At 41.6% G+C, this 23,036-nt stretch overlaps 1 protein-coding gene across 3 annotated transcripts; it reads right to left on the bottom strand.

The window, feature by feature from the left end:
- On the bottom strand, positions 1 to 23,036 carry mroh1 (maestro heat-like repeat family member 1). Of its 3 annotated transcripts, none has more exons than XM_076081360.1 (45): positions 22,901 to 23,036; positions 22,277 to 22,382; positions 21,928 to 22,073; positions 21,050 to 21,181; positions 20,785 to 20,947; positions 19,888 to 19,986; positions 19,096 to 19,247; positions 18,138 to 18,278; positions 17,777 to 17,869; positions 16,473 to 16,551; positions 15,981 to 16,094; positions 15,705 to 15,778; positions 15,430 to 15,552; positions 14,856 to 14,963; positions 14,568 to 14,712; positions 14,349 to 14,389; positions 13,825 to 13,966; positions 13,602 to 13,654; positions 13,257 to 13,364; positions 12,645 to 12,764; positions 12,417 to 12,539; positions 12,176 to 12,322; positions 10,850 to 10,876; positions 9,388 to 9,510; positions 9,191 to 9,270; positions 8,931 to 9,072; positions 8,683 to 8,778; positions 8,123 to 8,227; positions 7,721 to 7,856; positions 7,437 to 7,549; positions 7,004 to 7,156; positions 6,775 to 6,831; positions 6,448 to 6,545; positions 6,097 to 6,262; positions 5,788 to 5,957; positions 5,550 to 5,687; positions 5,086 to 5,200; positions 4,819 to 4,965; positions 4,662 to 4,728; positions 4,388 to 4,509; positions 4,009 to 4,158; positions 3,752 to 3,886; positions 3,315 to 3,417; positions 3,130 to 3,195; positions 1 to 3,019 (listed from the first exon to the last, which is right to left on the bottom strand). In XM_076081360.1, exons 2-45 carry the CDS (start codon positions 22,296 to 22,298, stop codon positions 2,943 to 2,945), a joined length of 4,911 nt encoding a protein of 1,636 aa, XP_075937475.1. In that variant the 5' UTR covers positions 22,299 to 22,382; positions 22,901 to 23,036; the 3' UTR covers positions 1 to 2,942. The 3 variants fall into 3 exon arrangements, with proteins under 3 accessions (XP_075937475.1, XP_075937478.1, XP_075937477.1); XM_076081363.1 differs by having other exon boundaries at positions 22,015 to 22,073; XM_076081362.1 differs by lacking the exon at positions 10,850 to 10,876.

Below are 23,036 nucleotides of genomic sequence, written 5' to 3'. Positions count from 1 at the left end.
TACTTTTAATGGATGTTTTTATTTCTTTATTTTAAATACATTGATTGCAATCATCCACTCTGTCTTCTGGTCCAGCGACACATGAGAAGTGACATGCACACATTCAAACATGTAGCCATGTGTCAAACATACAGAGACATTCATTAACAGCAATAAACATAATAAAAACACAAAAGAAAAACAAGTAGATGACATGGGAAAAAAATCATATCAGTAGAATAACCATTATCTGGAGTATTGCACTATTTTGTTAAGTGCACAAATTACCAGAGCCTGAAGGCAATAACTTAAAAATGATTATCGAGTCTGATCAGCGGCCCAGAAAAGCATTTAGTATTCATTTTTGTAATAATATCAGCAGATCTTTGTGGAGCAGTAAAAGATAAATTAATTGAATCAATCCAACAAGGCTGCTCATGTTGAAACTCAAGCTTTTAAAACTCAACATTAATGATTACTATTTGCCATTCACCTTAAACCAAACCATAGTGTTAGAAGCCACGAGTCCCTGTTTGTAGAACATCCAATACAACCGATAGCAGCCTTTTACATTTGATTAATAAATCTACAGTATGAATGGGTTTTTAAATCGTTCTTCCTACCCACGAATAACTCATTATGGGGAACATTTACTCTTCTGTTCCACTTGAAATAACCGAAAAAACGATATAAAGCATCTTTTTCAGTTATCTAAGGGCAAAAACTAAAAAAACGTTTGAGTCTGGTGAAGAAAAATGAAGAAAAAAAAAGAAAAAAAAAAGAATAAACAGGTTCAGCTACTTGTTTGCCTTTTGGTTCTTAAATCAGGGACTACATGACAGAAATATTTAAGGCGAACATACATATATTCATTTATTCTAGGAACAAACAATGTATTGCTTTCACCCGACTGGACATGATCTGTCACCAAATGTATTTAAATGAAGATGCACAATAGATTATTTTGCATCCTTCTTTGTTGGCATTTGAGTGAATTAATTTGGAGACATAAAAGTTAAAGTTACGTGCACAGACATGATACACATTCACACATATTTACACGACAGTAAGAGGTCTGCAAACCTACAACTGTGGTCTAAAACTGTACAAACTCAAAGATGTAATGCGATAACGACCTGGAAACAACATTAAGAGCATTCAAAGTGAGAGAGAAGAAATCATTTACAGCATCTCTATGAACATTTGGCACAAATTGTTTTCAGCATGGCTACACTGGTCTGCTCTGCCTAACAACACTGGTGACTAAAGGTTTTACTGGCTGGAACTGGCTGGTTCAGACTTCTCAGTTAGGTCTCACAGAAATACTCCCCACTTTAAAATGATCCTGATCAGTCATTTGGCTGGTGTGTGTATTTATGATGGCTGCCACAAGATGTCTGGAAAACTTCTGGTGGTAATTAACGTTCCTGCACAACATGGCTGAACACTCATGTGACCTGTAATGTGAAATTGAATCATAAACGGTGTGCAGATTAAACAGGAAGTGGTCAAAGCAGCCGCCTGAGGTGGACCAAAGGAATTATTGTTACACCAGGAAGTGTCCAGTGTGGACATTTAGTTGTAGTGCTGGTTGTGATTTACAAACAGCATCATCATCACGGCTTAGAAACGGAGGGGAGTTTGGCACCAACATGTTAATGGGGTTCAAAAGAGTAGTTTGCTTAACTGTCTTGACTCTGTTCTGAACAAGCCAGTTCACATGTTAAGCTACTGTCCTGCTCCAAAAACAGGACGATTAAGCCTGGGTTGTTCTTTCACAAGGACGGTCGCACGGAAAGGAAACATTTGGATCTTTAAAACTCCGTGCGGGTTTCTCCTCGAGGCTAACCAACATTTTTAAAGCACCTCAAAATGTTCAATTTTCTCCTGCCGCACAGGTCCCCCGCAAAGGGCCGCCATGTCTGATGGTGTGACGTCACTTTGGCTGCGTGGACACTTGCAAGCATAAATCATAAATGAGCACAAGTCCTGCTGTTACAGATTGGTTATTAAAGTAAAAAGTAAAAGTGGTTACCGTCTGTTTATTGCTGGCTGATTTAACAAAGTCAGCTAGATGATCTGGACTACTGGACACTGCGATGAGATCGTAACCATCCCGTTTTCTTTCAATTACATCCTTCACAGACACACTCACACGCACACGCAATCTGAGGGAGGGTCTTTAAACACAAAAACCAAGCCCTCTTTATTGGAACTATCTCTGAAATCTCTGAAAGAGAGTATAACTGAAACTAACATCCACAACACTATCATGAAATGCTGGTATGACGACACGCGCACACACACACGCGCACACACACGCACACACACACACGCACCAGCAACCAGCCAGAGTCATGTGGATTTGTTGTCATGCACTTTAAATGTGCATTACTATTATATTTTTCAGATAATATTTGAAGAAACTATATTTATTCTAAAAAAACATTTTACTCAAGTGTTTTTAACTGTTGCATTAGAAACTTCTAGGCGCATGGTACATGTTGACAGAGCAGAAGTATACCTCTGGTACTGTCACCGACACAACGCTAAACACTGCAGACGTCGTCGATCTGTACGGAGCAACACAGTCTTTGGTCACTGAAGTATCACAAGAATCAACACTTCCTTTCAAGTACCATAGTAAAGTGTCAAAAGAAGCTTAGCAAAGCTGCTAACTGCTAAATATATGCGCATGTGTGCGTATGAATAAGTACCAGTGTTCATTTTGTATGATTTCGTTACATCGGTAAATCTGACAGTTTGGCTTCTGGCTCCGCATTTGTTCCCGCTTTGGTCCCTGTTTTTGGTTTTAATGAAGGTTGCAGTTGCGATATTTGAATACGTTATAGTATTTGTACATTTAATAGTGGGCCAAATCCTAAATATTCCTTGTATTTTTTTTTCTTACGTAGTGGTGACTAAGATTTGTTTGTAGCTCTTTGTCTTTGTGTGTGTGTGTGTCAGTGGAAACGTCCCATGGCTTCAGCAGCCTTCATTCTCACCACAGGATCTGGATCTTGGAGAAGCATCACCAAACCTGGGGATGAACACACACACACACACACACACACACACACACACACACAGTCAGTACAACAGAATGAGTTTACATAATCTGAAGAAAGAGAAGGTTGTGCAGTGAATCACCTTTAGTGATGGTGCACATGTTGAGGTGGGAGAAATGCTCCTCTTGAAGATTCCCCAGCAGAAACCCTGAAACACACAAACCTTATGATCAGGTCACGTCATATACAACAGGAACACACCGTTTCTGACCCATACAGGTTCCCATGTCAGGTTCACTGACAGAAATGTTCATTTTGCAGTCATACCTATAAACATGGCCGCTCCTGCTCTGACCTCAGCCCAGTTGCTCTTGAAGAACTGGATGACTGATATGTGATAAAAGTTCAGCATGCCTGGAAAGTCCTGAATCTATGACCCACAAAACATGCACTGAACGTCAAACACGAATAAGCACTTCTAATGTAATTCAACACTATCATCTATTCTGACTTTGCAAATAATCTGTGAGGTTGATCCTTAAATTCACTTTGTGTTAAAGACAGTAAATGTACAACGACTTTAGATATTTTTGCTCAGGTTTCTGTAACATTGTTTCTCAACCTTCATGAAAAAAGTCAAACTCATTTCACAAAGAAACTTCTGAATACATTTCATACTTTTTAAGACGTTACAGAGTTCATCTTATTCAGCCATGCTTATGTTTGACTGTGTGTGTGTGTGTGTGTGTGTGTGTGTGTCTCACCAGGTACTTGGTGAGGTCATTGATAAACTCTCCATAGTGCAAACTCTTCTCATCGTGAAGGTGGTTCTGAAACATGGTTGTGATCTGCTCTGATCCCACGACCGGAGCACACACTCGCATTGAATACTTACACGCCTGGACAGATGAGAAAACAAGATCCACATTAGTATGAAACAATACAGTAGTTATATAACTTACTTTTGTCCCAGTTCTATTAATGATAATAACCCTGACATGAATGCACTTTTCCTACTTACCTTGACCACCTGTGGGTTTGGGTCAACCAGATGTAACAGCAGGCTGACCAGGACATTGTGGATCTGGTCTTTGAACACTGGCTCTCCTGAGCCAAACTTGGACAGGTTCCCCATGAGATGGATGGAAGCACAGCGGATCTCGTCGTTCTCCTGGTTGAGCACAGAGCCAGAACAGTACTGTTAGCGTTACATGCGTCTGTGTGTGTGGGGAAACAACTTCACCTTCTAGCCTCAACGGACTAACAAACCTCAGCTCTGAATAATTAAAAAGACACAAAATATAAAAACACACAACTTTAGATACTTTTGATTACTCTGAAAATAATCGTCACAATATATAACATCACAAAACATGTTGAAAGATTTAAAGGAAACTTACACTTTCCAGGAATGGTTTGATCTTCATGAAGATATAGACCACCAATAAGTGGACGTTCTTCTGGTCCAGATAGAGGAGAACTTTGGAAAGACCCGACATGGCTTCGAGGGTAATCAGCTTACCTGCAGGAAACAAAAAAAGAGCATTTATACAAAAAACAACCAATCCAGGACGAGAGGCTGAAACACGTAGTACGATAAACATGATGGAAGTTAAACCCAAATCACTAGACTCTAAGCTTTAGGAATCACTGCAATCAATCATGTCTACTGACCTGGATCGTCTTTCTCCTCCATGCCTGAACTCATGGCTGCCAGCAGCTCCTTGGCATATTTGTTCACCTGGTGGGAGAAGGAAGTGAGAGTAGGAAAAGAGGACGCACGGAAAACTCATCTAACCCTGAACCAACAGCGGAGCATGTGCTCTTGTACCTTCTCAGGTGATCCCCCGGCGATATTGCCCAGCCCCCGAACAGCCAGCATGCGGACAGTGCAACAGGGATCCGATATCCTCTCCATCATGTTGTTCATCAACACATCCATCAACATCAACTCCGTCACCACGTGATGGTTTAAGAGCTGGAGTCAGTAAAAGAGAGAGACGACGGGTTATTCATGTTCTTCATCGGTTGGTCAATGAAAGCCGATTTGATATTATCATCTTAAATAAGTATGACGCAATATTTCATGGTGTATCACCTCAGAGAAGAAAGCAGTGACGGTGATTCTCTGGCACTCGTAGATGTTGTTCAAGGAGGGACACAGACACTCCACGATGGAGGGCAACCTGGGACCAGCATGCTTAGCCATTGCCCTACACACAAGACAAACATACTAACATTTAAACAGGCTTTATATAAAAGGGGGAATTCATTATTTAGACACATATTTTCTTTATGAGAGAAAGAGAAACAAGAGCGGAATGCAGTAGAGGAAATGTACAGGCATGTCCTCATGTCCCTAACATATTCTTTTATCAAATGGATAAATGCATTGAGCGTCACACATTTAGTTTCTAATACCTTTGAATATACAAGTCACTTTTATCACAACAGTCTTGATGAGCAGCTTGGCAGAAATCCGTTGATCCAGCATTTATCTGTAGTGAATTTCTGATTGAGATCTCAAACTGGACCCATCCAGCTTAGCGAGTGTGTACGTACCTTGCCAGTAGTGTAACTCCAGCAATGTGCGTATTTGCTTCCTTCATCGCGTCCCAGGTGTTATCTTCATCCAGTCTTTTAGTCACCTCATCTAACTGGGCCCGTGCCAACAAGATCCGCAGAGCATCGGCTGCGACCCTGAATCACGCAAAGGAGGACACCAAAATGTTAGCTACACCTGAAACTAACCGAATTTAGAACCAGATTTTAATAGTTACTAGTTCAAGAAGATGCCCACCCTGCTACATGGACGGAGGCAGTTTGTTTAGTGTTGTTGTCCTTCGGTGCAGAAACCCCGACACTTGCTCCCAGTCTGACAGTGAGACAGGAGAAGAGCTGAGGAAACAGGCTGACTGCCGGCTCCTGAGTGTGGCCGTTCATCAACAGCTCTTTGAGACCACATGTCATCTGCAAACAGAAAAACAGAATTGTGTGAATTGAGTTGAAATAAAAGGACTCATGCATGAATATAATCCATAATCTTTATCTAGAACTTAATACACGTGTGATGTATTTAGCGACATGTCTGAGAGGGTCTGTGACTTACAGCTAGCGGCTGACTGGTGGCCACCTTTTTGGTCCCTCCTCTCATCATTGACTCCCTCTGGTCTACGTAGGGCGCCATGATGAGAAGCTTCTCAATCACCATCTCAATGATCTGATTGGCTACAATGGGGTCTGCTCCCAGGGCCATCCACATCTCACTGGTCCAGCTGGCCAGAGAGACAGAAAAAGTCAAAAACTCAAGCGTCTTTCATTGAAAACACAAACACTTGACTCCAAGTGAAATTATTTGTCCTGCGAAAGACACAAAATGAGCAACTCAGACTCTAAAGAACACGGTTACTGAGTTTAATGTGTTAGGTAGTAAATATAATTATAGGCTTTGTGACTATACCTGTCATAAGGGAGTGGTTGGTTAACTAGTGCATTGATAACAACCTGTAGATGCTGAGAAGCCAGGATTAGTACGGTCTGTCCCACCGCCACTCTCACCTAAACACAGGTACAGTAACAAACAGGTCTTACAGAGCAACTCAATTACATGTTAAGCGGGTATAGCTCATAGATGGTTAAGATATAATTACACAATGAGCAGATCATTATTGCAAAATACCCCACACAAGGGTGAGTCGGTTATTCAAAACAGTATTAGAATAACAAAAAAAGCTATTAAAAAATGAATATCTTTGCTGAATATTGTCACACTGATGTGTGTTCATACCTGCTCCTCTGTGATGTTCTGCAGACGCACATGTAGCACCTCCAGCATCTCTGGGACCTAACATACAAACAAGCACTGTGTTTGGTATTCCAGATATGTGTGTGTGTGTGTGTGTGTGTGTGTGTGTGTGTGTGTGAAATAACTGAATTAATCAGCAGATGCAAACAAAGGGCTGTGTGAGAGTCCAAGCATATGTGTGTGTGTGTGTGTGTGTGTGTGTGTTTGCTACCAGCTCTTGCAGTCCTCCTCCTCTGTTCTTCAGCAGAGTATTTATGATGACAGATGAGGCTCTGCAGCAGTTTGCCTGACTGTCGACCAGCCCTTCAAACAACATGAACACCAACGTCGTCAGCTGCTCCTGAGGCAGACGCTTACTCATCACCTGACACACGCAGGAATAGACGCAATAGAACGGTTTCACTGTATGGGTTACGACTGCTCATACTAATTTGACATGAACATAAAGAAAAGAGGTAACAATGTTTGTACGACTATATTAAGGTGGACCGAGTTTAGCAGAATAAAAGCAAAACAACTGAACGGTTTGTCATTGAGTGCCGTCACTAAAGGGCACAATAATCTATCTGGGCAAGGAAACAGAAAGGAAGCAGTACAGGTAATAGATTTTTGAAGACAGACTTGCTGAGTGGTACAAAGTGTACCTTGGTGAGGTCGGAGCAGGTCTTATATAGAACTGAATGGTCAGGGTTATCTAACCGGTCTTTAAGGGGCAACAGACTGTCCACACCGTCATCCTTATAATCTAGGGAGAAACCTACACACAAAGAGTCAAAACAGCAAGCGTTACAAAAAAACTTCAACATTTTAGGTCAAAGCTGGACTATTTAGGTCGAGTGAGAAATATATTAACCACCGTTTTAACAATTATTAAGTGATTGCAAATAAAATGACAAAGGTGAAAGGTCAGGGCTCCGTGTCTCTGCACCTTCATAGCGCAGCTGAATGTAAAGCAGAGAGTAGATACAGTCCACGGCAGCCATGCGTACGGCAGGGTGAGGGTCGGAACATCGTGGAGACAGTCGACCCAGCAGAGCTCCAAGGTTGTGGAAAGTCACCATGTTCTACAGAAAGAAAGGAAAGGCACAAAATGTCGGTTTTAACATGAAGTGAAGACAAAATAGCATCCGCACTGACGGGATACTTTAGTGACCTTCAATGGCTGAATACGCGTCATACTTTGGAGCATTTAGATTTGAATGAGTTACAATTCACCCATGATCAAAACTAAGATCTGGGGTGTGTCCGGGATAGTTAAGTTGTCAGAAATAAAACAAACAAGACATGCAGATATACGTTTGAGTGTGTGTGTGTGTGTGTGTGTGTGTACCTTGACAGTCAGGTTATCCAGGTAGAAAGCCAGCATGTGAGCAGTAGCTGTGACAGCTCTCTCTCTCTCGTGGTCCTGTCCGGAGCTCAACCACGATTCAATGTGCTGCACAGAATAATAATAATAACATACATTGTGTCAGACTGCACAGTGTTGCAGCGTAACACAGCTCCTTCTCGATGCACGACAGTTCACTGAAGCCAGTTGTTCTTTTTCAATTAGACAGCTGAAAAACGAGTTAAATGAATAAAGGCGGAGAGACACACGTGAAAAAGTCTTTATACTAATGTAGCCCCAGAAGTAACTCAAAACTTAAATACATTTATTTTAAGCTATAGAGTTAAGGATGTTGGAAATTTCCAAGAAATTAGTAATGAGGATTTGCTATTGTTCAGCAATATGCTGACATGTGACGACAAGGGCTGCCACCACTTGTATCCTCAGTTGTTGCTTTTTCAAATGCACAATTAGAAAACAGAATAATGTGGTGATACAAACAGTACTGGGACTTAATAATACTTAAGCTAAAGAGCTGATTAATCTGAAACACCAAGCTTCACCTTGAAGACACTCTGCAGGCCATCAGGAGTGGGATCCTTGGCCAGAACACTTTTCAGCAGCTCCTGCAGTGCAGCCAACGTGTCTTTGTACAATGCCTGTACATATTTACCAGGACACGTTAGTTTGACAACATGACAGCCTTTGACAAATGTTGCACAACAGCTGTGAGCGTTAAAATGACACAAGACAAATATACAACACATTGGTGAAGTATACTGTGAACACATCTCGGTCTGATTTACGTCACCTTTCTCTGCTTGGGGTCCAGCGTCTCCTCTTCTTTCATTTTCTCTGGCGTGTGTGTCTCGGGTGGCAGAGAGAACACACTGTTCACACAAACCTTTAGCAAGTCAAAGTTGTCATTCTCACTCAGCGCAGGGTCCAGAGGCCTGAAGCACTAAAGGTCAAAGAAAAAACAACACTCGGAAATGACAGAACCTCCAGTGCAAGAATGCAGGGATACCACAGCTGCCTGTGATGAACGTAGCCACTGAAGCTGAAGGATACATTAGGTCGGCAAAGGTGGTCATCACAAGATGGCGCACTGGAGTCCTCAACGAATCAGCTGGCTCTGCCTTGATAAAATCCTGACCAGCGCAGACAAAACAGCAAGAAAACAGAACAGAAAATAAAAACATTGTTGTTTTATCGGCAATTAAACATTTATGACTCGTTTTAACAAACTGAAATGACAGACTACTGACCAGCATAATGGTAACGAGCTCCTGTTTGCGAGAGAAGACGTAGCCTTGTTTCTTCACACACTCACTGATGGCTCTGGCTATGAGCCCAATGCTCTGGATCAAACTGAGTTTCATAGTCAGGTCCTGAAACGAGGGGAAGACACACACACACACACACAACACAAGATGCACAAGACGGACAAACAGGATAAATGAGAGGGCATACACAGATCATGAGATTCAGGTCAGGAGGAGAAGTAGGCTCTAAATATGAAGACAATTAGATAATTGCATTTTCCAAATTGTCAGGAATGCAAACAAGGCCAACTGCAGCACCGGCTCAGCAGATGCAACTCTACAAGCGACTGAGTGGAAGCAAACACAAACCAAAATCATTCCAGCGGTATCACAATGAAGCAATCAATCCACTCAGTCCATCAATCAATGGAATCAATCCAATAGCGACATTGCTGATTGATCCTGCATGCCTATTGGATGGAGAGATGTCTAAAATCAGAGTTGTGCGATTAGAGATTAGAGATCGGTTGAACGGCACACCACCTGCAGGCTCTGCTCTAAGGAGTGACAGAAGAGCTGTTAAAAGAGTTAGCAAGAAATAACAGAAGCCCTTTTACACTCAGCACGGGTCATTTGTGAGAATTCAAAAGAACAATCCACCATTAAGCAACGGAGAGAAGAAAGAAGGAAGGAGGCAACATCGTGTTTAGATCGTATGAAGACGGATCTTAAAGGGATGATACTTTACTATGTTCACTTGAAAATTGTTGTAAACCAGCCTTATTAAAAAGAGCAAAATACATGTTGCTAGTAATGCATGCCACTAAAAAAGGACATTTTGAAAATGATTTGCATTATATTTGGGTTCAGCCATGGCCAGAAGAAAACAACACGAGGCTTTTGTGGAATCGTGGCTGCTATGAAAAACAAAAAGCACTTTAGATTCAAGGTTGGAAACCCCATCTAGTAACCATGTCACTGCTTTTACATTCCTGCAGTAGAGTGATAATCCACCATCAAACACTGTAAAAGACGCTTTGATACTTGGTGAAGATTGGCTGGAATCGTTTGTAAAGGACTCAATTCAAGCGGACCACAGAAACTGGTGTAAAGCTACATTTCACAGAGGTGGAGCATTTTAGTACAATGAGGACAGCGATAGTCAACTTGCAGCGCTAGTGTTGGTCTGTGTTTTCCGATCAATATTGCTCCAACTGATCATTTTCTGCACAACAGCACTAACTATGACCCCAGTTGGCCTTGTTGGTATGTTAATGATGGTTACTGTACGGTTATTGTATGAAGCTTTGTTTTCTTGGCTTGAAGAGTTTCAGTAAAGGTTTTAGTGACAGTATCACCACAATGTGTGCAGAAGAGGAAGAAAGATGAAAGGCAGGAAAAGTTCACGAGCAAAGTAAAACAAAGAAAACTGAGAGAGACGGCCCCTGTATTCCTGTGACAATACCTTTGTCTCTACTTTAATCCCCAGAACCTGCATGAAATAGAGGTGATATCATCATGAGTGCACATACAAATACAGCAGCCTTACCTGCAAGTTTCTAGGCACTATTGTTCTCACACAAGCGCATCGACAAACACAGAGCAATAGGTGTTGAAGCGCACTGCGTGTGCGTCTCCAAGCACACATGCTATTTTGGATCATATCTTAAAATGTGAGCAGCATTTGAATCAAAATGCATTTAAAGTATAAAACATGACCAGGATGTGAGCCGCTATAATCCAACGTCTTACGTCAACATTGAGTTATAACTGACCAGTCTGATGTGTGTGTGTGTGTGTGGATATTTTGTGTCATTCTGGAGTTATTTACATGTAATCTAATTAAGGTGAGCACAGTAGACGGCTGTGTGTAATATTATTTCTCAAATCTGCAGATTGACCCACACGTGTGTGTCCTGCTGCCTTCAGACGGCTGCAGGGATTTATTGACCTGAAGAACAGATTTGTCTTCAGCATAAAGCAGCTGTGGAAAGCAAACCGCTATTTTAATGTGTAGATAAAGGCAGACTGCTTTTCCGGCGTTCATGTTAACCACATTTAACGTCATTTCTTTATGCAACTTTAAAGACATCTACTGGTTGTAGTGTGTCTAATTAAAGTATTTTATTCATATTTTAAGCATTATTTTGTTATAGTTACTCTCCGTTTGCTCTTGTTGTTAAAATCCCCACACTAGAAACAGTTCTGAGACGTCTATTAGTGCGAAGAACCTCCCACCTGTTTGTCTCTTTCTACATTTGCTGGACATTGCACTGCCACAAAAACAGGACTTCAGGTTAATATAATGCTGACTCAGCCAAGAAGGACAAATCCCAATAGGTGTGACGCAACATGTTTACCACAACATTTCCACCATTTACTCTCAATCCATGTCACAAACACACAAAGTACAAGGGTCAGTGCTGGCTTCAATGTGGCCACGTTTCACACCAACGTCAGAGGGTCCATTTCACTGCAACGTTGGGAAACGCAGATGTAGCAAGAAATCTGTATTGATTGTATAGATTTGCCTACTAGCAACCATAGATGAGCACTGAGTGGGCTGAAATCATACAACAGATCCAGTTGGAATATAGAAAACTATTGTAACTCCAACTGGAATGTGTTTTCATGACAATCAGCCCTGTTCCTCTTTATAAACATCTCTTTTAGTACAACCTGCTACAGTTGTTTGCCATCGTCAGTGTAATTTTTTTTCTCTGAATGCAAATTATTTGTCTGAAATTCCCTCTTTAATAACAAAGCCATGTGACCCTATTATTTACATTACCTTGGTATTGAAGTGTTTACTGATGCAGCGAAGGATGTCTTGATCAATGCGGGTCAGTATCTTTTCTGGAGGTGCGTTCAAAGCCACTTGACCATAACACAAGATTAGAGTGCTTTTCACCTTCTCTACCTCAACATCATTACGTTCCTGAGGAGAGGAAAGGAAGGCGAGATGAAGAAAGATGACGTACGTTCTGTTTACCATCAATAGTAACCCAACACATAATAAAAGTTCCAAGTACCTTGAGAAGGTTGAAGATGCTTGGTGACTTCTTGAAGGCATCTGACTTGCTGAACTCTTCCAGCTTGGCCAGAGTTCCCTCCAGGTGGCTGTTGGCACACAGACCAACACCAATTGCAACTCCCTGATAGATACAGGTGACAGACACGACAAGTGAGATCGTTAACTTGTCCAGGTGTGAAACAATCCAGCCAATCATTGAGAAGATGCTTTTCCTATCTATCGTTACCTCTCTTTCGACAGCATCGTTGTGTCGCGCCGTGAGGAGGATTTCCTGCAGCTGTTTTTTAACCAGCTCCTTGTTGAAACACTGTTGTAGAGTCACTCCTATACATCGATACAGGAAACTCTAGAGAGAGAGTGAAAAAGGCTCATTATATTATTCACCATATGCACTCAACTGTACTAAGTACAGTCTTCCTTGTCAATAGTTATAAGATCATGTCAGGGTGTCATGAAAATAACAACTTGACTATCCAAATTTACAACCACTTCTGAACCTTTGTCAAGATGTTGACATACTATTGTTCAATAAAAAGCATAACATATCTACACTTCACCCTTTGATGGGGGTGAGTTGAACTGTTCACCTCACTGTGTACAAATATACGGAGTAATGAGGAGGCATGGCTCTGTTTAAGGAAGTCATGTGCCTCAACGGATGACCTCTTTTAAACACAAATTATGACCAACCTGAAGCTCTAAATTAGGCTTTCTGCGTGAGTTTAGCAACTCGACAAACCACAAAACCATGTCCATCATTTAATGTCACTGGACTAACATTGGTAACTACAACAAAGCAATCGGTTTGCTCGGTGGAAAAGCTGTTGAAAGCACTTACTTTCTCTTCTAAGGCGTTGTTATAGGTGGAGAGGTATCTTGTTGCCTCAGCTGCCAACTGACCCACCCACTTGTCATCCTCAATTGTAGCCAGGGTTTTAGACAAGAGCTGGAGACAATTTCATCTTGTTTAGAATGACAATTCAATATTTCCAACATCAACACGGACAACTAAACCATTAATGCACAATAAATGGGAATTATATAATATTTGAAATCTAATACGAGCTCAAAAGAAGTAATCTTTCTGTCCATTATCCTCACATTTTGGTTTTATTCAAATGCAAAACACTGACACATTATGTTGGAATGAGATAATATTCCCAAAAACAGAAGACAAACACACCTTCAGCAACTTTTCATCCCAGTCTTTCTTATCCAGGCTCTCTGTCGTTGACTCTGGAAACAACAACACGCAGTCAGACCTCTACACTATAGAGGAGGAAAACTACAGTACATGACGAATGAAAAGGAAGTAGTGCAGACTTAAGTGTGGTCTCTGGTGTCACTACAGGGAATCAGAGCTTCCTCCAAAACTATTACTTTATTTGTTTACTATATTTCCATACCCTCTAGCATGGAAAGCAGAGGAGGTATGTCTATATCCCACAGTATCTCTGTATTGGGGTGGATGTTGATGCTGAGGATTTGAAGGAGAGAGAGGGACGGAGCTCCATGACCTCTGCTACTGAATGGGAACGCTGCATTCACCTGGGACACACAGAGGAAAACCAGGGCATAAACGCATGCAGACAAACCCGTCAGGATGTTATCAATTATGAATACATTTTACTTATTTAAGCACCACTTTAGTGGGATTACTGTGCAACTCCATTCATGCATCCTCTATGTTGAATAAACAGTAAGAGTAGCTCTAAAAGTCAATATAGTTATTATAAAGTAACAGATTGTTGCTGAAGCATTAAAGGGGATCTCAGACTTAGCAGGATTATTTGGCAAGACGAACAATTGACACTACAATTCATCAATAACAATCCGTTTCTCCAGCCAGTTCAGTGAACCTTTGTTTTAAACTCTAGACACAAAAGGAAAGAGAGTTTGAAAAGTGAGTTATAGACTTGGATTCACTTACCAGCAGTCTGAGCATAAGTATTTGAGGGGAGGGCAGATTGACTGGAGGAGATACAAGAAAACGTTTAGCTTGGAATGGATCACACAGAACAATAAGAATGGTAACTTTTAAAATGGTTAATAATTCATTTGTGATATTTTGTGACTTGCATCTAACATGGAACACACACGGCAGATAACTTTCACATAGATGCACCTGGTCAGTAAATATTCCTCCTACCTTCCTGTGTGAAGTCTATGTTGAAGCTGGGCTCCTGGTTATTCTTCTTCTTGTTGCCCAGCACTATCAGACTCTTACACAGAGGAGTGGTGGCAATGCTGAACTGTGAAGGGGTCAGATAGTACAGTAGCTTTGGCCATAGTACCTGCAATCAACGAAGCATACACACGTTAGGTTTCTAAACACACAAACAACAATTCACTCTAATCCCAACTAATTTGTTGTAAAGCTAAAGCTTGATAAATATGCTCAGTCACCAACAGACCAGACAGTAGATAGTCTACGTACATCTGCTAGTCGTCCAACAGTGGTGGTCAGGAGGTGAAGAGTGTTGTCACACATCGTCCTCAGTGCCTCGTTAGTCACCTCCTCTGGATCTGTGGGCTTCTGGCCTCGCTGGAGACACACAGACACAAAAATAAATGTTTCGTATTCCATCCCCTCAGATGTTCTTCTGTCATGCAAAAGGTTTCAAGTCTGAACAACTTGATTTGCAAGCCCCGGCTTCAGCTTGAGCAGATAAGAAGCACCTGTGCACAACATCAGCTGTTGCATCACACAGCGCATTGGTTGTGGTTTATGTCACATATCATCTATTGACCTCATGCACATGTGTTTGATGGCTTAATTGCTTTCTTAAACTTTGTGTCGTTGATTAGCTTTGTTGAACATAAGAAGGAAAATTGTTTAAATTACTTGAGCAGTAATTCTCTTTCAGGAAGATACATAAAGTAACTAAAACTACCACTCAAGCTACCACAATCACACAAGCCACATATACACGAGAATACATGCATGAATAAAATGGTTTTGAGACATAACTTCCACACAAATCCACTTTTTGAACTTTTAAAAGTTGTACCTGATACGTGTCAGGTAAGGCACAGTGTTGAACGATGAATCGAACCAGCAGCTCCCCTCCCTCCAGCTCCAGGTAGCCGTGATGAGCCATCGCACTGATCACCTGGACCACACGCTTCTTAACCTGGGACACAGAGTGTGAGACATCACAACATCATGACTATCAGAACAACACAACTTCTTCAGGACAAACTTAACTGATAAAACAAGAGGAAAATATATATATTTTTTGGTGATTACGCGGAATAGTCACGTGGGTGTCTACAAGCGTGTTACCTTGTTGCTGTGGTCAGCCATTGGTTGTCTGATGCTGGCCAGAATCAGCAGCTTCTTACTCTCCATTGTGGCCGCTGAAAAAACACATTAAGACACACACAGAGAAGATTAGCGGATAAATAACGGAGGATTGTGTAGTTTATATGACCCCACTATAATTCAGGGCACATTTAATAAGTTATGAACCTATGATAAATCAATCTCTGATGCTTGTGGAGTAACAGACATGCGTGTTTGGGATGAGTTGGGGATGCATGCGTTTGTGTATTGTCTCACTGGTAGAGTTGATGAGGTGACGCAGCACCGCCAGGGAGCCCATCCTGTTTCGCTCATTACTGTTCTCTAACTTCTGAAGAACAAACATGACCAGTCGGTCGGGGAAGGAGTTAGCTAGAGGGAAAGGAGTGGAGAGGAGAAAGAAATTTAAAAAATGTAAAATGCTTAAATTGTCACAGAAACACAAGAACATGGGCAAAACGCAGGAAAGAGAAGCAAGACAAGAGAGAATGGGTGAGAAGTAGACCATCTGTCACAGTTAATATGATTATGTTGTGGAGGACACAGAGTCTCACACACTAATGGATGATCTCATTACTGGTCTTGTGACTCCATAGAACTAAAACGGATAGAAAGGCTTCTGGACAACTTTCAGCTACTATCCCACACTGAACTTGGTCGCCACAGACTTTCTTAATCAATGATCAGGATTTAATGTAGTGGCAACACAGAGCACATTAAACACCAACACCAACTGAAGAGCTGCTGTACCTAGTAAGCTGAAGCAGCGCAGGACCTCGTTGTGGTTCTTGACTGTAGGAGGGTTACTGTAATCAAGAGGGGCAGACACCTGGGAGAGAGAGAGAGAGAGAGAGAGGAAAGGTTACACTGTTCTCTGTGACAGCCATGTTTTAAATTGTAACCTAAGTTTGCAGTGACTATTATTTGGTCGTCAAGGGAGCGGCTGAATAAACATGTTATTTTTATACAGTAGGAAGCAAGTAAGACGTGAGAAGTTTCACACAAACACAATCTCTTACTTGGGCTCAGTTTATGACGAACTGGATATAAGAAATGAGACATTTGTTAAGGAACCGGTTTAAAAGCCAACCTTTTTAAATTGTGAGAACTTGCGTTCGCAAGCAGCTACCGTAATTTGGACCTGCCAAACTGCTATCAACTCTATCAACAGTTTAGTGTTAAACAAAGTTATGAGATGTTGTGTAAGATAATTGCAATGGGAACGATAACTGTAACTGTCAGATACTGCTGCTCTATCATTGTGGTGAAATACTCCCCACCAGACAATCCAGATCATACACACATACCGCTGGCAGAGTCATTGTGGTGAAATGTTGCAACAGTCAAGGCATGGGGCCAAGTGTCAGCTGAGTCACAGTGTTATGAAAACTAACTACAGCGACTCTCTGACAGCCATGTGACACGTCTTAAAGATAGCAGTGAATATAAGATGTGAAAGGAGTAATCCAGTCAGCCCACAGATTTGTGGTTTCAGGGGGGGGGGGGGGGACCGGTCTGTCACTGAGCAGGAATAACTAAGGCACCATGACCATGCATTACAGTTGGTATGACAGAAGCCTTGTAGTCTTGTGATAGAAAGTGCTGTTGGGAACCAGCAACTGACAGCGGTTAGATCAGACAGATCCAGCTGAAGCTAATGTGATGTCATAGTGTTGGTAAGTCTTTTATGCATGCAGTTTTCTCAAGCGCTGATACTGGGCACCCCTACTGCTCTTTTTTTACTAACCATTCTGACATGGAAACAAACCAGAAAGTGAGAGCAAAAACGCTCCTGACCTACGTCTACTACGAGCAGACACTCAATGGCTCTGTGATGGTGGAGTGTTGGCTGCCCTTCTCTTGGCCACTGGTTGAATAAACTAAACATCGAGTTTGGCTCTTGAGAAACTCATAGATATAGTATCGAAATTTTAAGATGTCTGGGAAAAGTTTTTGGAACATCCGTGTCATGCCTCATCAGCTGCAGTGTTGAATTTAATATGCATGTATGTGTGTATACATGCATGTATACATGTATGTATGTCTGTATGTACCTGTTGATGCAGTGCCAAGAGTAGACCGTCCAGTTGTGTCTCCAGCACCCTGCTGCCCATGCTGACAGAAGCATCGAGCACTAGGGACAGACTCTGAGGGGAGACAGGAGAAAAAAAAGACAGAAAATGAACCTCTGAGAAATCTCATATAATTCAGCATTTTACACACACTGTGACTGGGAACCTGTGTGTAACCACAAGCGCTGCTGAGGCACGTTAAACAAGAGATTCATTCATTAAGAGCCAGGAGGCAGTTCAGAGGGAGAGTGATGGTCTACAGTTTGCTAACACAAATTATCTATGTAATGAAATCCATAACAAACGGTCCACCACACTCATGCAGCAGCACACACACAAACACCTTGCTGATGAGATAGTGCTCGTTGTTTTTCTTGTACAGGGACAAGATGGCCGGAATGACTTTAGGAATCTGCTCCTCCAGCTTATCGCTGGCCATCAGATGGCACATAGAGCCCACTGCCTCAGCCACTGTTAGCCTCAACTGAACACAGAGAGACAGAAAAGACATTCGATTACAGAGATTCATACTTGTAACAAATAGACGAGTGTAAATAGAGAAGGGATAAAAAGGGAACACACGTCATACAAAATAATAATAATACAAATAAATAAATAAATAAATAAATAAATAATCATGTTGGTCAAAGACAATACAACTTGTAGTCATTCCTTGTCATTGTTGTTCGTGGCCATCTCATCACAGTTCTATACTGTACGACTGTACTCTATTCTTAATGCATCTTTCAGGTGGAAGAATAGACAACAGAACAAGACATGTTTTATTAAAGCAAATGTTCCGTCACTGCATGACCTTCTGAGATAATTTGTTTTCCAGTTGTCAAAAAAGGTCAAAGGTTACATTGTTAGACTAGGACTTAATACAGCTTCATAATTCTGGATGAGATGTGAACAATTTAATTGGGAAACAATTAAACTAAATAGTCTGCTTTTGTAACCTCCGTGTGCCAACAATATGAAGGCCTGACAGGTATGGTGATGCAATGCCTGAGGCTCGTGGGTGAGTGAGTGTGTGGTCAGGTGGAAAAGATTTTCTGGTAGTTGTCATGGCCTGGAAAGCTTAATCACATTTGTTGGTGTTAATCTGTAGTGCAAAGATGTGGCTGCCTTTTTCTCTCGGCGGCCGCATATGAAAAAAAGACATTGGTTCTCGCTACGCTCAGCATTAGGCTTACCTCAGCTCAACTACTTATTTTTGAACATGACTTTGTAAGGTGCATAGTCCACTGTACATCAAACCATCTTGCTGAACCCCCAACATGGACCTGCAGTGAGCTTACCTTAGACTCCCTGCTTTGTAACCAGTTATTGAAGAGGATGTCAAAAGCAGCAAAGATTTCAGTGGAAAATGTGTCCTTTCTCACTGTGGGATCTGGAGCCTTGTCCAGGTTGGCGAGGTACTCCAAGATACTGTTGCTGAAATGACGCAGAGCTGGAGAAAGACAAACAAAACAGAGAGGAACGGGAAATTAAGGAGAGCAGAAAACAATGGCCATGTTTCCATTCAATTGTTAAGCAAATGTTAACTTTTAAAATGTCGGAAAAAAAAATATACGTGAAAAAGCTGCATTTCCATCAACTGGTTTTGAGAGAATAAACTCTGTGGTTTGGTCCTACGTTTGCTCTGTAGGCTATGAAAGGCTGAAATCTGTCAATAAATGTTTCATACTGTCTGGTGACAAAGACAAGCAAGATATGGGTATATACGAGAAGACGGCAACAGCGGAAACAGCTGATCAGTCATGTTAGTTAAACGTTCGCAACGTCAGAATTAATTGGGCAAAGGCGTTTCCATAATCCATTTAACGGTAAAGCATCAACTGTTTTTGGACAAATGCAAAAACCACCTAAAGTGAACTTAAAAACTTGTTTTGACAATTCAGGAAGTTTTATTGAATTTTGCAATTTACATTCAGCTTTTCTCACACAATAAATACATGAATATGTGAATGGAAGGAGGCTAATGTTTTTGGAGGAGAGTACCTGGCGATAGTGTTTAAAGAGGTTTGGAGTGGGGTTAATATATTTGAACAGTTATGACAATTTTAAAAAGCCTGTAGAGAGGTTCTTACCAGAGGCGAAGACCCACTTCATGTTGTCCTGTTTGGCCATGCTCAACATTGGCAACAAGGTGCCCAGAATAGCATTCAGGAAGGGTACCATGCCATAGACTAGAGAACAAGGAACAATACTGCATCAATGGGACGTTATTGTTTTATCACGTCCTCTGTAAAGCAGGGAGGCATACACTGTAATACTGTACTGAGTAAGAGATAATGTACAAGCGTTAAAAGAAAAGCACGGAGGAAGATTTTCGTAGTCACAGGTGGAATCCATCTTTTGTTAAAATCACATTATGCATCAAAATACGGTAAATATCATTTCAATGCATCTCTGTACTGGTCAATGACTCACAGTTATTAAAACACAAACGACAGCTACTGTTATCAGACAAACAATGACCAGAATGCTGCTTAGCCCCTGATCTACATTAGAGTAATTTAATATCATTTACTCATTAACTATTCGCCCATATTGAGTCCTCAATGCTGTACAAAATGTGGCTGCAACGGAGCAATTCTGTTCTCGCTGCAGGGTCTGAGTGGTTATCATTAATTGAAACCACGTATTTGTTCATGTCATCCCCTGCAGTTCATTACGTCCTAATCCTTTAGTAGTAGGGTAGAGAGTTTTAAATGAGTGCAACATACATAGGATTAGAAATAAATCAGGCTTTCAATATCCAATACTAATCAAATAACAATGTTTTGATCAGTTCAGTGGCTCTGGGCATCCCTAACTGCAGCAAGTGCGAGTGGCGGAATTGCCGTTTTTGGACAGGTTTATGTCTTTCTCAACAACCTCTGAATACCTGTGTGTGTGTGTGTGTGTGTGTGTGTTCTTCCTTATGGCCTTAACAAGGTGAATGTGTGCGTTCTTTGTCTCTGTGGGTGTAAATATTCTCTTACCGTTGGAATCAGAAAGGTTGGCCAGAGTCTGGACCACAAAGAAGTGCGGTAGGAGCCCTGGCTGAAACTTGCTTAGTATTTCCTCCATGATGTCATTGATGTGCTTGTTACCCACAGCAACCAAAATATTACTGGCCGCCTGCTGCCAATCAGGGATGACCTCCTGAGTGAACCAGGAAGACGTAGAGAACAAAGTGAGGAACATCATTTATCATCAGCCTCCCGAAATGAACAAAAAATGAATGATTAAAATCTGAGGTTTTACTTTTGATCGTGTCATCTCATCTGAAGCCAGCGAGATGATACTTTTTATTCTGGGGGAACTGATCTCCTCTATCCTGCAGCCAACAACCAGCTCAATAGTTTGAAGAATCACAACTCTGTGGCTCACGACCAGCTAGAGGAGGACGAGGAAAGAAGAAGAAGAAAAGAGACACGGAATAACGGTTAAGAGCACATCTAAAACAAAATGAAATACTAATTACGGCACCGCCAAGTAAGATATATTCAATAGAAGTTAAATAAAATATGACACAGCACATTCAATATAAAAGGACATCATTTGTACTACAGTATGTTGTTGATGTTTCCCAATCTTCTGATAATCACAAAGTCAGAGGCGGAGATACAGAGTGATAAGATGTTGCAGCATCACACAGACACAAGCTGATTCAGAGCTCTGTGGGGACATTTCTGAGGAGCAAATGTGTTGCAAGTAAAATAACGGGCAAAGAACTGAATTTGAGGGATGTTTTCACTTTAACATCAAGCTACATTACCAACACTTTTTTCAGGAGGACTGATCCTATTCTATGTATTCTCTAGGCCCATGCAGGTAAAATGTTAGCAGTGCAGGACTGCATTAGGCAGCATGAGTCACTTTGTATCTCAATAATAGTACAATTTCAAGAAATTAAATTGACAAAACATTTACAAACTAAAAAAACAAAAGTCAGAGTCTCTTTGTAATATAAGTGCATAAACAGCTATTTATGGCAATATTTACATCTTGTACATGTGTGAAACCAAACCACAGACTAGGGGCTCTTCCAGATTTAACGGATTAGCAACAAAACCACAAACATTTCCATCATCTAGTACCACTCTTTGGTGTTTGCTGCAATTTTTTACCAAGGTTTTTACCTTTGGGTGTTTCAGAAGGTAGTCCTGACACATGGCTAACACTCTGTCTGGCTGCTGTTTTCCCAGAGTCAACATAGACTTTCTGACCTGATCCTGGACCTCCGAGTCTTTATCTGTGGCCGCATCTAGCAGAGCCAGGGTCACCTCTAGAGGGAAACACATGACAGAACGGAGACAAGTCTGAGCAGGAAAAGTGAAATGTAGAAAGAAGAGAGAGACGGAAGAAACACAAATGGCTAAACAAAGTTTGAGACCAATGTGTCTAACAGAGCACATTCATTACTGTAGCTGAATGGAGGCAGACAGAGAAGAGGAGAGAAGAGAGGAGCATTAAAGAGAAGAAGCTCACGTTCAACATCCGTAGCTTCCATGGTGGACAGCAAGAGGGCTGGCTTCCTGGAGCCTGTGGCCGAGGATGTAGCTTCCCTCCTGGGGTACAGGTGGGCACAGGCTGCCTGCCAGACAAACCAGATGAAGGAGAGTTACAGCTGAGAGATCACAGCTTCGATAAAGAAAAACAACTTTGAGAGGACAACTTTGTCATCAACCAAAAGCTATCTGAATACAATGTAGCTTAATGTCTCTTCAGCTGTCTACGCTTTAGCTGACCTTACCTGTTCAACACACTTCTTCAGCTACTCACACTACCCCTAAAACAAATACCAAGTAACTGATAGCTAACTGGTGCAGTAACTTAACTTTATAAGATTATGAAGCTCTATAAAGATGACATTGATCCTAACACAACGAGCAGTGTTAGCCGAGTAAACTCTAAGCGTCATGCTTTTCTTTAGTTGGTGTCATAATATAATATCTGGCTTAGACCTGCTCGGGTGGTGATGCTGCAGCAGCAGCAGCGAGCTAACCGTCTGACACACGTTAGCATGCTAACCTAGCAGCTGCTGCTACGGAAGAGCCGACAGCGTCCTCACGTCACAGACTGGAGGAAAACAACAGCCTTGCTAATACTTACCGAGTCCCCGTGAGCGTCCGCTAAACAATTACCCCTCACGACAAAAGTGCTTCCTATCTCGGGTTAAACTAAAGGCTGTCCTGACAGTGACACAGTCAGAGTGGGCGCTGCGTGTCTTTCTGTCACTGCAGGTGTA

This window comes from Anarhichas minor, unplaced genomic scaffold, assembly GCF_050575085.1.
Source record: "Anarhichas minor isolate MPS153535 unplaced genomic scaffold, ASM5057508v1 ptg000080l, whole genome shotgun sequence".
NCBI lineage: Eukaryota > Metazoa > Chordata > Actinopteri > Perciformes > Anarhichadidae > Anarhichas > Anarhichas minor.
This window is presented reverse-complemented; position numbering and strand designations above follow the sequence as displayed.